A 13,847-nucleotide genomic window follows, 5' to 3' on the forward strand; every position below is an offset into this window, starting at 1 on the left:
CCTTTCTAACATCAAACGGCATTGGCTATCTATTTATACTTTTATATTTGCCGTCCTATGTCAACTTCCGGTTTTATAGTCGTTAGCAATTTGAAATTTTGATGGCGTATATCTCTTGATCTTGACCTTTTTAGACCTTCTCCTTTACAAGATCAAAGGTCATTGACCTTGGCTATCTGCTGATACTTTCATTTGTGAGGTCTGACGTCCACTTCCGGTATTACAATCTTCTAAAAAATGAAAATTTCTCAACTTTAGACCGTTCTTGCGCTTGATCTAATTATCGTGGAAGGTTGATTTTTTCAGGTTCTTTTGCATTTTGCTACATTTGCAAAGTCCCACTCTGTGCCACGAGTGGCTCTAGTTTTAGTTGCTGTCCGTGTGTAAAGAATAAAAGTGACATGACCTTTGACCCTGTTAAAGAAATAATAAAAAAGGAATATGAGGAAATGGGAAGCATTACGTATGTATACATAAATAGCATCAATTATCATTCCAATTTTATATCAGACGTCTGTGGTTCCTTCAAATCCACTCAAACTTTTCTGAGATATTTCTTCACAGACATTTCCAATATTTCAGGTTTCCAGAAGTTATAGTAGCTATTAATTTTTTGATATTAGTTTTATTATGGGTCACCAGAAGTCCTGGATTTATAACTGGTTGGGGAGCTGGCTTCAAACCAAAGTAAGTATATGTACTGTGTATTATCAGTGAACATAAAATGGTAAGGACTTTAACGGATGTTGTATAGGCTGCTGAAGGCTTGTATCGCAATGCTTTGTGCAATGAGGGAAACCTCAAAGGGACCTTGACACCTTGATACCTATACTGTTATGTCCGCTAATCGTTACTTGGCGAAGCTTTAGATGAAATGGCACATTACAGGACCATCAGAAACACGATGTTATCTGAATGAAATAAACTGTTACACCAGTCTAATTCAAATGCTTTGATTTTTAATAAACCACTTCAGTTTGGCTCTAACGACAGCCCTCTTGTACATTCGTCAAATTAACCTTTTGAACTAACTCGATGACGTATGCTTTAACCAATAAAATTTCTCCCATGCGCTGTCATTCGGTGTTACTGACTGTAACGTGTATTTCAGATTTGTAAAAGATTCTACTAGTGCTATTTTGATATCGGTATTAATGTTTATTCTACCATCAAAACCACCAATATGTACCACATCATCTGATGATTATTCATTAGGTAGGTAAACTCCGCCCTCTCTAAATCACAAATACCAAATCGTCTGATGACTGACTAAGCATCTCTAATATACATTCAGGTGTTGTAGAAAACTTCTTCTGGAAATCAGTGACTTAGTCAGTCCAGTATTTCAGCTGATTTAATTTTTTAAATTCTTTCAGAAAATAATCGTGGAAGAGAAAATGAAAAGAAGTTTGTTTATGAACCAATATTAAACTGGAAGATAGTCCATGAGAAGGTAGCTTGGGGTGTTTTATTGCTGATGGGAGGTGGATTTGCTATAGCTGACGGTTGCCAGGTAAATGGAATCAAAATATATACCAAATATACAAATAAGCTTATGGTCGCAATACAGAATTCAAGTTAGATTATAAAATTGGATCAGAAATTCATCACACCAAATTTCAGTTTTCATCCATCTATATTAAATTTTGAATCGCATTTCTCACAAATTCGTAGAAAATATTCAAAAAGATCCTGCCATATATTTCTAGATTCGGCTAAAAAATTCTCAAGAAAAATATAAAATTTGATTTGGTTCGCAGATCGTCGTGATACATTTTAATTTGGGCTTGTCATAGGATATACTGGATCGCAAAATGGGTCATTTTGAATCGCAAACAGTGATGCGATATCGCTTCAATTGAACCCTGTCGCAGTATACAAGTTTGACTGTACTTGCCTTTACTTTCAGAAATCTGGTTTTTCTCAGTGGATCAGCGATGGTCTGATTGGGCTAGCTGCTCTTCCAGAATGGACTATAGCCTTCTTATTGTCCTTGATTATTGCTTGTGGAACGGAAGTGACGAGCAATGCTGCTACTGCCACTTTGTTTCTGCCTATAGTCTTTAGTCTGGTGAGTATACATTGTTTCTCTCTATAGTCTTTAGTCTGGTGAGTATACATTGTTTCTCTATATAATCATTAGTCTGGTGAGTATACATTGTTTCTCTATATAGTCTTTAGTCTGGTGAGTATACATTGTTTCTCTATATAGTCTTTAGTCTGGTGAGTATACATTGTTTCTCTATATAGTCTTTAGTCTGGTGAGTATACATTGTTTCTCTCTATAGTCTTTAGTCTGGTGAGTATACATTGTTTCTCTATATAATCATTAGTCTGGTGAGTATACATTGTTTCTCTCTATAGTCTTTAGTCTGGTGAGTATACATTGTTTCTCTCTATAGTCTTTAGACTGGTGAGTATACATTGTTTCTCTCTATAGTAATTAGTCTGGTGAGTATACATTGTTTCTCTCTATAGTCTTTAGACTGGTGGGTATACATTGTTTCTCTATATAGTCTTTAGTCTGGTGAGTATACATTGTTTCTCTCTATAGTCTTTAGTCTGGTGAGTATACATTGTTTCTCTCTATAGTCATTAGTCTGGTGAGTATACATTGTTTCTCTCTATAGTCTTTAGTCTGGTGAGTATACATTGTTTCTCTCTATAGTCATTAGTCTGGTGAGTATACATTGTTTCTCTATATAGTCTTTAGACTGGTGAGTATACATTGTTTCTCTATATAGTCTTTAGTCTGGTGAGTATACATTGTTTCTCTCTATAGTCATTAGTCTGGTGAGTATACATTGTTTCTCTCTATAGTCATTAGTCTGGTGAGTATACATTGTTTCTCTATATAGTCTTTAGTCTGGTGAGTATACATTGTTTCTCTATATAGTCTTTAGACTGGTGAGTATACATTGTTTCTCTATATAGTCATTAGTCTGGTGAGTATACATTGTTTCTGTCTATAGTCTTTAGTCTGGTGAGTATACATTGTTTCTCTCTATAGTCATTAGTCTGGTGAGTATACATTGTTTCTCTATATAGTCTTTAGTCTGGTGAGTATACATTGTTTCTCTCTATAGTCATTAGTCTGGTGAGTATACATTGTTTCTCTATATAGTCTTTAGTCTGGTGAGTATACATTGTTTCTCTCTATAGTTATTAGTCTGGTGAGTATACATTGTTTCTCTATATAGTCTTTAGTCTGGTGAGTATACATTGTTTCTCTCTATAGTCATTAGTCTGGTGAGTATACATTGTTTCTCTCTATAGTTATTAGTCTGGTGAGTATACATTGTTTCTCTATATAGTCATTAGTCTGGTGAGTATATATTGGTACAGACATTCGGACTACAGAAAACTACTATTAAAGGACATTCTAATTAAAATTAGACCAAACTTTCGTTCCGTTTTTTATTAGCTTTTATATTTAATACAGTCACTTCAGTTAGATGGCTATATTAAAAATAAAAGATACTAAAAAACGGAACGAAATTTTTGTTATAACGAGCACCGTAGAACAATTAGGCGAAATGTTTACAGTGTTTCTGCCGTTGGCCCTAATTGGCTGTATTTGAAGTCGTACAATCGAATCAAACCACTGCATTCTGCCTTATACCTTGAATTCACAGTCTGTCTGTCAATGGCTCTGAATGGCTGTATTTGCCTACATACGGATCAAATCGCTGCATTCCGTAATACAAGAAATGTTGCTATGGTGAAAGAGAAAGTTTGTAATAGCTTGACATTGTGAAGATGAAGTTTGTAATAGTTTGACATTGTGAAGATGATCTAAATACGGTTTTTGACATATTTTATATTTAATATATTCCGCATGTACAATCTTAGTCAGGCACACAAGTCATGATCATATCATTATCGTGAAAAAATGGATTAAAAATTGTCTATTATTGTTTTAGGCTGTACAATTAGAAGTTCATCCATTGTATTTCATGGTTCCTTGCACCATGGCAACATCTTTAGCTTTTTTGTTACCAGTGGCAACGCCTCCTAATGCCATAGCATTTTCATCCGGGTATTTAGAAGTGAAAGACATGGTAAGACGGTATTAATTGGTTTATCCTCAATTTTGGGGAATTTAACAAGAGCCCAGTCGTCTAAATGTTTTTCTACCAAATGAAAAAGTGAGCCCACACCTATATATTCGTCCTATATGCAAATGCCAAATAGTGAATATCCGAGAACTGAGCATTTCATTGGCAAACAGTGGCTCAACTAGATGAGAGTGAGAGTCCATTCAAAGGATGGATTACCCAGCTAAAAAAAATCCTGCTAAACGACTATTACTTCAACTACTGACCATACCCCATTGCCACATCAATTAAGTTTGGCAACAAGCCTGTCCACCGTACTCACGAACTTATTTTTTGCTTGTCTTGTTTTCTTTTTCCAGGTGAAGACGGGAATCGCCATGAACCTCTTCTCGCTGTTGGTGGTCAATCTAGCCCTAAACACCTGGGTTGTCCCCCTTTATGATCTCCACAACCTTCCAGACGCCTTTCGGAATCTGACATTATCCAGTAATATGTCTGCTTTAAGCTTGTCCTTTTCTACATTACCACCGATTTCCACGGCCCCGACTGTTTAGATTAGTTCATAGTAACTTTTTGGATTCATTGGCTGTACAGAAGAGAGAAATGAATCAATGAATCATTAGCTGTTTTGTTCCTACCCGTTTGACCTCGTACCTAGAAAATTTGAGATTATTCCAATGTATACATTTGTCTACCATAACTTAACAAGTTCAATGAATAACTAGTGGGCCTATAGTCTGTAGAATTCTTCTCGAGTGTACCGACAGTTCCGTATATACAGTCCAGTGTTCCAAGATCCATCTTCACCTACCATAAAGGTACACAGCTTTATTATCTTAAAGGGACAGGTGAGCCATATTTTACCAATCGTATCTTAGTCGCAGAAACGGATTTTTTTTTTAGATAAATCAATCAGTAATAGTGTTCACAGCTCACCGTCGAAATTTGACCCTGTAATCCATGTGTATCCAGAATCCGAGCTTGAAAGTTTAAAACACTAGTCGTCTTTTCTTGAGACACTACCATATATAGAAAAGACTTCTATTGAAATATGAACAGAAATTTTGAGTTTGAAATATTTTTGAAGGAATAGTGCGACTTTCCTATATTTCTAGTACTTTTGAAGACTATTTACATATATTCAAGACCCAAATTAACCAACCAACTGTCCCTTTAAAGATATACTACCTCCAAGGAGGACCACAAAATTGAAATTTTTAAACTTGACCAAAAATGAGTCTTTGTTTATCAGTGGGATTACTTGGTGTCAAAACTATACAACAGAATCCCTCTATAATCCAATGAATACATTTTAACTAAGGAGCGTTTTTCAATAATTATTCAGTCTTGTATAGAGATTCTATTCTTCAGTCATGGCACCTGGTAAGTACAACTGATGAATATAATATATACTTTTATTGTCCAAGTTTGAGACTTTATATTATATATCCATTCTAAGGTAATATACCTTCAAGAGAGTAGACTCGAATGTGTTTTTTCAGGTTGTTGTATTTAAAATGTTCATGTTATTCTCATTTTGTACATTTTAAATACCGGTAAATAAAACCCCATTTAAGAACAAATAATACTTGTCTTTTAAAGATTTAAAGGGGAGGATATCGATCTAAGAAGGCACAATTTCCCTCATCTCACACTGCATAGCGTTGCCCGTTTTCATTAGCCCAGTAGGTGTAGTATACCATATAAACTGATGATGACCATGTAAATTGTTGACATGTTTGTGTACAATTTAACTCAGGAGTAGTATACCATATAAACTGATGATGACCATGTAAATTGTTGACATGTTTGTGTACAATTAAACTCAGGAGTAGTATACCATATAAACTGATGATGACCATGTAAATTGTTGACATGTTTGTGTACAATTTAACTCAGGAGTAGTATACCATATAAACTGATGATGACCATGTAAATTGTTGACATGTTTGTGTACAATTGAACTCAGGAGTAGTATACTATATAAACTGATGATGACAATGTAAATTGTTGAAACGTTGTGTACAAACTCAGGAGTAGTATACTATATAAACTGATGATGACCATGTAAATTGTTGACATGTTTGTGTACAATTGAACTCAGGAGTAGTATACCATATAAACTGATGATGACCATGTAAATTGTTGACATGTTTGTGTACAATTGAACTCAGGAGTAGTATACTATATAAACTGATGATGACAATGTAAATTGTTGACATGTTTGTGTACAATTAAACTCAGGAGTAGTATACTATATAAACTGATGATGACCATGTAAATTGTTGACATGTTTGTGTACAATAAAACTCAGGAGTAGTATACTATATAATTGTGTTCTGTTATTTGATGTGGTCGCTTAAGGATTATTTAGGGATAATGATTTAAGGTAAATTGTATTTTAACGTGAAATGTTCAATACATAGATTATAAAACGGATCTATGTCGAAAGAAAGATCTCTTTGTTGTCTGAAATATGACAGTCATTCTGCGATTGCCTCCCTTAGTTTAGCTCTCTATTTTTGAAAACCAATAAAAGCTATTACATGTAAACAACGTGTTTCACCGTACGGTGAAATTCTTAAAATTCATCGATTAAAAGGAACTTTTTGACACATTTTGGTCTAAATTCTATACGGACGTTAAAACTGGACGTGCCTTGTTCTAAAATAACATCAAAATGAATCGGAACTCGCCGCAACAAGTGGCAAGTTTACAAAAAACTGTTGAAAATGTGCGAAATATTTGTATTTTGGCACACGTGGACCATGGGAAAACGACATTAGCTGACTCCTTGGTTGCCAGTAATGGTATTATTTCTCAAAGAATGGCTGGTAAAATGAGATATATGGACAGCCGGGATGATGAGCAAGCCCGTGGTATAACTATGAAATCTAGCGCCATATCTTTGTTGTTTTCACAAAATTCCACTCAACATCTGGTTAATTTGATAGACTCACCTGGCCATGTTGATTTCTCTAATGAAGTTTCCACTGCAGTAAGACTGTGTGATGGTGCCCTGTTGATTGTTGACGTTGTTGAAGGAGTGTGTCCACAAACTCATGCTGTGCTGCGGCAAGCCTATTTAGCTAATGTCAAACCTATTTTGATTCTCAACAAAATTGACCGACTGATCATTGAGCTCAAGTTATCTCCCATGGAAGCGTACATGGTTCTTCAACAGATTTTAGTGCAAGTGAATTTATTGACCAATGAACTGTACACGTCCGAAGCCATGGAGGTCAAAGATGATTGGACAACGCATGAAGATGAAGAAAGCGGCGAAGATCGTAATATTTTTTTCTCACCAGATCGTGGAAATGTTTTATTTGTCAGTGCCCTGGACGGCTGGGGATTTACAATTTCTCATTTTGCAGAACTTTACAGTGAGAAGTTAGGTTTTAACAAAAATGTACTAGAGAAAACGTTATGGGGAGACTTTTATGTGAACATGAAGGCAAAGACAATATCAAAAGGGGCTCAATCAAAAGGAAAGAAGCCTCTATTTGTTCAGTTAATCTTAGACAATATCTGGTCTTTGTATGAGGCAATTTATTTCAAAAAGGACAAAGAAATGATAGAAAAAATTCAGAAAACATTGTCGTTGAAAATATCTGCCCGTGATATGAGACATAATGATGCTCGGATTTTGTTACAGGCTCACACTTCACAATGGCTGCCCGTATCACAAGCTGTTCTGTCTTCAGTCTGTAGCATGTTGCCCTCCCCTCTCAAAATAACCGAAGACACTGTTGAGAAATTGATGTGCGGATTTGGGCGTCGGTTTTCATCTCTACCCCCTCAAACCCAGGCATTGAAATCAAATTTTCTATCCTGTAGTTCAGCTGATCAAGCTCCTGTCATTGTTTTTGTATCCAAAATGTTTCCAGTTGATAGAAAAATATTACCACAGAACAGACAAAGGGCGTTAACTCACGAAGAACTGAAACAACGTAGAGACATGGCCATTCAAAGACACACGGAACGTATATCTGGTTTGACACTGGCAGAGGAGAATGGTGAACCAATCACATCTGACATAGGCGAGGGTTCCAATTCTGAAACCACAAAGGGTAACAAATCTGGACAAGTTTTCATAGCTTTTGCTAGAATTTATAGTGGAACTATTAAAAGTGGTCAAAAACTGTTTGTGCTTGGTCCCAAACATGATCCGTCTCTAAACATAGGTGATGTTGACGTTAAAAAAACTTTGAAAGATTTATCATCTGATGAACACGTCACGTCATTTGTGGTGAATGATTTATATTTATTTATGGGACGTGAGTTGGAATTGATGGAAGAAATACCAGCTGGAAATATCCTTGGTATCGGTGGACTCGAAGACCATATCTTAAAATCAGCAACTGTCTCCTCATCTGTATATTGCCCTTCTTTCTCAACCATGAGTTTTGAATCGAAGCCGATAGTTCGCGTAGCCGTGGAGCCAGATCAAGCCTCCAATATGCAGGCGGTGTCCGAGGGTCTCCGATTGTTAAATCAGGCTGATCCTTGTGTTGAGGTCTGTGTACAGGAAACTGGCGAGCATGTTATTATTACAGCAGGAGAGGTTCATTTACAGCGATGTATTGAAGATTTACAAGATCGTTATGCCAAGGTTGAAGTCTCGGTTTCTGATCCAATTGTTGCTTTTCGAGAAACTGTCATACGACCGCCTAAGATGGATATGGTCAATGAAGCCATAGCAACGCAAAATCAACCAATCAAATCCCAGTCGTTAAAACAATTTGAAGATGACGAAGAAGTTATCGGGGAAGGTCTCGTTGAAATTTTGACACCAGATAAAAACGTAGTTATTCGACTGCGCTGTGTTCCGTTACCAACCTCTGTGACAGATCTGCTTGTTGAAAATCACGATTTGCTCAAAGCTTTACACAAATCTTTGAAACTTGAGGAAAACTCTAGTGAAACTGTGTTAAATTCTCTGACTATTCAAAGTTTAAAAGATTTCAAAAATAATTTAGCAAAACATTTTTCAGAGGAAAATGATTCTTGGAAGGATGTTGTCAATCAAATTTGGAGTTTTGGTCCCAAAAAAACTGGACCCAATATTTTGTTAAGTCGAGTAGATGGGTATAAGAGGCCATCAGTCTGGAGATGTATAGAGGATTCAAAAAGTGACGTTGCATTGCGTTATTTGGACAATAGTGTTATTAATGGTTTTCAAATGGCTACGTTAGCTGGGCCGTTATGTGAAGAACCGATGCATGGTGTTTGTTTTATTGTAGAAAAATGGGAAAATGCTCATACTCAGAATGGTGATGTTTCACTAGAAACTAAAAAAGATGTTTATGGTCCTCGTTCCGGACAAATTATGTCCATAGTGAAAGATGGTTGTCGTAAAGCTTTCCAGACACAATCACAGCGACTTGTGGTGGCCATGTTTAAATGTGAAATACAAGTGACTACGGAGGTGTTGGGCAAACTTTACGAAGTTTTAGGAAAACGAAACGGTCGAGTCCTGTCTGAAAAAATGAAGGAAGGGACGCAACTCTTCATAGTAGAAGCTGTCATTCCAATTGTTGAGAGTTTTGGTTTTGCATTAGATGTTCGAAAACGTACAAGTGGTCTGGCCACTCCCCAACTTCAATTCAGTCACTGGGAAACGCTAGATGTTGACCCATTTTGGGTTCCCACTACTGAAGAAGAGTTGCTCCATTTTGGTGAAAAGTCAGATTTTCAAAATCGTGCTCTAGTGTATATGAATAATGTTCGAAAACGAAAAGGTTTAAAAGTTGAAGAGAAAATTGTAGAGCACGGTGAAAAACAGAGAACTTTGACTCGAAATAAATAGATTTTTTATGATGTATTTGATACTTGCTATGGCTTAGAAAGTTAGTATTTTATTGAAGAATTGAAATAAGCTGACTTTAATATTTATTTCTATCAAACCCTGGGAATATTTACAGCTTCTGTTTATATTATTTCATTTGTGGTTATAGTTACAAGCAATGCTTTCCGTTTTACTCCTCTGTACCTAATTGAGCTAATGAAACGAGACAATGCCTTGCACTGTGCAATGAGAGTAATTTTGCCAGAACATCGGCTTCAGCCTACTCTTTATTGATTTACCAACTGTCGAGTGATCTTTAACCTGTACAGTCTGTAGCACACGGGCCTCCGTTTATTGTCCCATCTGCACTACTAAACACTTTTTCCATGTCAGCCTCTCTTACTTGCATCATGTGACAAAGAGGAAACTAGAATTCCAGAGGTCTTAAATGGTATAGTGACATCACTCAGGAATTGTTTAAAGAACATTATTAATAGCTATGTAGTCTACAGAGTTGACAAGCCCAATGACAGAGTGACACCCTGTGTTTCACATTCTCAAATAGATAGTAATCCCTCCTCCAAAATTTAATAAAACTCAGCAAAGTAAAAGTTTTTAAAATTTTTTCTATATTTTTTTTAAGAGAATTGGAATAGCAGTCTTAGAATGTCTTTGCGTTCATAAAAATATGTACATGAGCACACATTATGTCTTTAAAATTTGTTTTTACAGAGGACAATTTTCAGCCAAAATTTGACTTTTTTCTATTGAAATTTTCAAGGAGAGAAATGAGTATCAAATGAGAATATTTTTATCAACACTAAGATATTCTAAGACTGACAGTACTATTTTGAGGCTGATATTTGAATTCTCTTAAGAAATACAAGAAAAATTCCAAAAAACCTTTGGTTTACTCTGACTATAATGTCATGTTTAACAGTACTAATTATAATACTGTTTATTATCTAATTATATCAAAAAACTTAAACATTCTCAAATAGAGAATAATATTTATTTTCATTTTCAAATTCTATCAAAATATTTTTTACTGATTGTTAAAACTTAGTGGTGATTGTAAAACATTCTTTTAAATATATTTGTTGGTTAAATAAATAGTTATTTTTTTTTATTGTCTTTCATTTGTTGAATAAATTACTAAATGATTTACTATAAACATCAGACTAGTAGAGTTTCTCTCCTGTATGTTTGATATAAGTCTATAGATTACTAAATGATTTACTATAAACATCAGACTAGTAGAGTCTCTCTCCTGTATGTTTTATATAAGTCTATAGATTACTAAATGATTTACTATAAACATCACACTAGTAGAGTTTCTCTCCTGTATGTTTGATATAAGTCTATAGATTACTAAATGATTTACTATAAACATCACACTAGTAGAGTTTCTCTCCTGTATGTTTTATATAAGTCTATAGATTACTAAATGATTTACTATAAACATCACACTAGTAGAGTTTCTCTCCTGAATGTTTTATATAAGTCTATAGATTACTAAAAGATTTACTATAAACATCACACTAGTAGAGTCTCTCTCCTGTATGTTTTATATAAGTCTATAGATTACTAAAAGATTTACTATAAACATCACACTAGTAGAGTCTCTCTCCTGTATGTTTTATATAAGTCTATAGATTACTAAATGATTTACTATAAACATCATACTAGTAGAGTTTCTCTCCTGTATGTTTTATATAAGTCTATAGATTACTAAAAGATTTACTATAAACATCACACTAATAGAGTCTCTCTCCTGTATGTTTTATATAAGTCTATAGATTACTAAAAGATTTACTATAAACATCACACTAGTAGAGTCTCTCTCCTGTATGTTTTATATAAGTCTATAGATTACTAAATGATTTACTATAAACATCATACTAGTAGAGTCTCTCTCCTGTATGTTTTATATAAGTCTATAGATTACTAAATGATTTACTATAAACATCAGACTAGTAGAGTTTCTCTCCTGTATGTTTGATATAAGTCTATAAATTACTAAATGATTTACTATAAACATCATACTAGTAGAGTTTCTTTCCTGTATGTTTGATATTAGTCTATAGATTACTAAAAGATTTACTATAAACATCAGACTAGTAGAGTTTCTCTCCTGTATGTTTGATATAAGTCTATAGATTACTAAATGATTTACTATAAACATCACACTAGTAGAGTTTCTCTCCTGTATGTTTGATATAAGTCTATAGATTACTAAATGATTTACTATAAACATCATACTAGTAGAGTTTCTCTCCTGTATGTTTGATATTAGTCTATAGATTACTAAATGATTTACTATAAACATCATTGGGATGTCGATGTCAGTCAAAAATTACAATTTTTCTGTAACTATTTTATTTACATAATGTCTGAAAAGATGAGAGAAAAGGGTTTTCTCTTTAAAACACCTACTCCGATAAAAAAAAAACCTTTCCGTGCAAGAAGAGGAACGTTTATTCATAGATAGCTACATCCATTGTACACCGGACTACAAGGTGCTCCGAAAGATGAAACATTAAAAAATCAAACGGACAGAAGAGTCTGTTTGTGTTTCCTAAGGTCTTTAGCCAATTCTTCATATCCTACATCTTTATTTTCAAGACACTCAAGAAACAAATGGAATGCCCGTCTCCCCGTAAATCGCAAAATTTCCAGCATTTTTTGCACGCCTGCGGCACGCCCACTTCGTTCTTTCGTTGTTGTTATGATATCCAACTCCTCCTCATCGATAACTCCCTTCTGATATAAATGGTCTGCCAGTGGAAAAGGACAAAGATCTGTTTTAAGCCTGACATGGAAATATTGAAGAGTTTTTAAGTCGGCATCAGGAAGCCTTCCACGGCTCTTCGACATTTCCTGAAATAAAAATGGAGTACAATAGAACACATCAAACTATTGGTTCAATAAAAAATAACAGATTTGACCTTTTCACCGTTATTAAGGCCAGAACATAAGAAGAGACTAATTGTTATACGATTACTTGCATTCAATTATTGTCCCATACAATTTCTTGTTCACACGTTGCAATTAATTCCATGATATTTTCTAGTATTGGGCTATAGACTGTGTACGTTAAAGATTGTTGACAGGTACGATAGGCTATAGACTGTGTATATTAAAGATTGTTGACAGGTACGATGTGCTATAGATTGTGTATGTTAAAGATTGTTAACAGGTATGATGTGCTATAGACTGTGTATGTTAAAGATTGTTAACAGGTATGATGGGCTATAGGCTGTGTATGTTAAAGATTGTTAACAGGTATGATGTGCTATAGATTGTGTATGTTAAAGATTGTTGACAGGTATGATGGGCTATAGGCTGTGTATGTTAAAGATTGTTGACAGGTATGATGGGCTATAGACTGTGTATGTTAAAGATTGTTGACAGGTATGATGGGCTATAGGCTGTGTATGTTAAAGATTATTGACAGGTATGATGGGCTATAGACTGTGTATGTTAAAGATTGTTGACAGGTATGATGGGCTATAGGCTGTGTATGTTAAAGATTGTTAACAGGTATGATGGGCTATAGATTGTGTATGTTAAAGATTGTTACATGTATGATGAGCTATAGGCTGTGTATGTTAAAGATTGTTGACAGGTATGATGTGCTATAGGCTGTGTATGTTAAAGATCGTTGACAGGTATGATGTGCTATAGACTGTGTATGTTAAAGATTGTTACATGTATGATGAGCTACAGGCTGTATATGTTAAAGATTGTTGACAGGTATGATGTGCTATAGATTGTGTATGTTAAAGATTGTTAACAGGTATGATGTGCTATAGACTGTGTATGTTAAAGATTGTTAACAGGTATGATGTGCTATAGACTGTGTATGTTAAAGATTGTTAACCGGTATGATGTGCTATAGACTGTGTATGTTAAAGATTGTTGACAGGTATGATGGGCTATAGGCTGTGTATGTTAAAGATTGTTGAAAGGTATGATGTACTATAGACTGTGTATGT

At 34.8% G+C, this 13,847-nt stretch overlaps 4 protein-coding genes across 4 annotated transcripts in view; 2 read left to right on the forward strand and 2 right to left on the reverse strand.

Moving 5' to 3' along the window:
• The window catches only part of LOTGIDRAFT_163443 (hypothetical protein), a gene marked incomplete at both ends in the record, with an annotated part of 16,700 nt that extends 12,088 nt beyond the window's left edge, over positions 1-4,612 (forward strand). The window contains 6 exons of the mRNA XM_009059517.1: positions 583-687; positions 1,112-1,215; positions 1,377-1,513; positions 1,910-2,071; positions 3,924-4,061; positions 4,418-4,612. Coding sequence (XP_009057765.1) covers positions 583-687; positions 1,112-1,215; positions 1,377-1,513; positions 1,910-2,071; positions 3,924-4,061; positions 4,418-4,612 — 841 coding nt within the window. The remainder of the gene's footprint in view (positions 1-582; positions 688-1,111; positions 1,216-1,376; positions 1,514-1,909; positions 2,072-3,923; positions 4,062-4,417) is intronic.
• A 1,476-nt stretch (positions 4,613-6,088) lies between these two features.
• On the reverse strand, positions 6,089-6,280 carry LOTGIDRAFT_122147 (hypothetical protein; the record flags this gene model as incomplete). Its single annotated transcript, XM_009059518.1, has 1 exon — positions 6,089-6,280. The coding sequence occupies one exon, from the start codon at positions 6,278-6,280 to the stop codon at positions 6,089-6,091; it is 192 nt and encodes a 63-aa protein (XP_009057766.1).
• A 458-nt stretch (positions 6,281-6,738) lies between these two features.
• LOTGIDRAFT_122006 (hypothetical protein) lies at positions 6,739-9,870 on the forward strand (the record flags this gene model as incomplete). Its single annotated transcript, XM_009059519.1, has 1 exon — positions 6,739-9,870. One exon carries the CDS (start codon positions 6,739-6,741, stop codon positions 9,868-9,870), a length of 3,132 nt encoding a protein of 1,043 aa, XP_009057767.1.
• Positions 9,871-12,396: 2,526 nt separating this feature from the next.
• The window catches only part of LOTGIDRAFT_163446 (hypothetical protein), a gene marked incomplete at both ends in the record, with an annotated part of 31,724 nt that continues 30,273 nt past the window's right edge, over positions 12,397-13,847 (reverse strand). The window contains one exon of the mRNA XM_009059520.1: positions 12,397-12,729. Coding sequence (XP_009057768.1) covers positions 12,397-12,729 — 333 coding nt within the window. The remainder of the gene's footprint in view (positions 12,730-13,847) is intronic.

The sequence above is a fragment of the Lottia gigantea genome (assembly GCF_000327385.1).
Source record: "Lottia gigantea unplaced genomic scaffold LOTGIsca_39, whole genome shotgun sequence".
Taxonomy (NCBI): domain Eukaryota; kingdom Metazoa; phylum Mollusca; class Gastropoda; family Lottiidae; genus Lottia; species Lottia gigantea.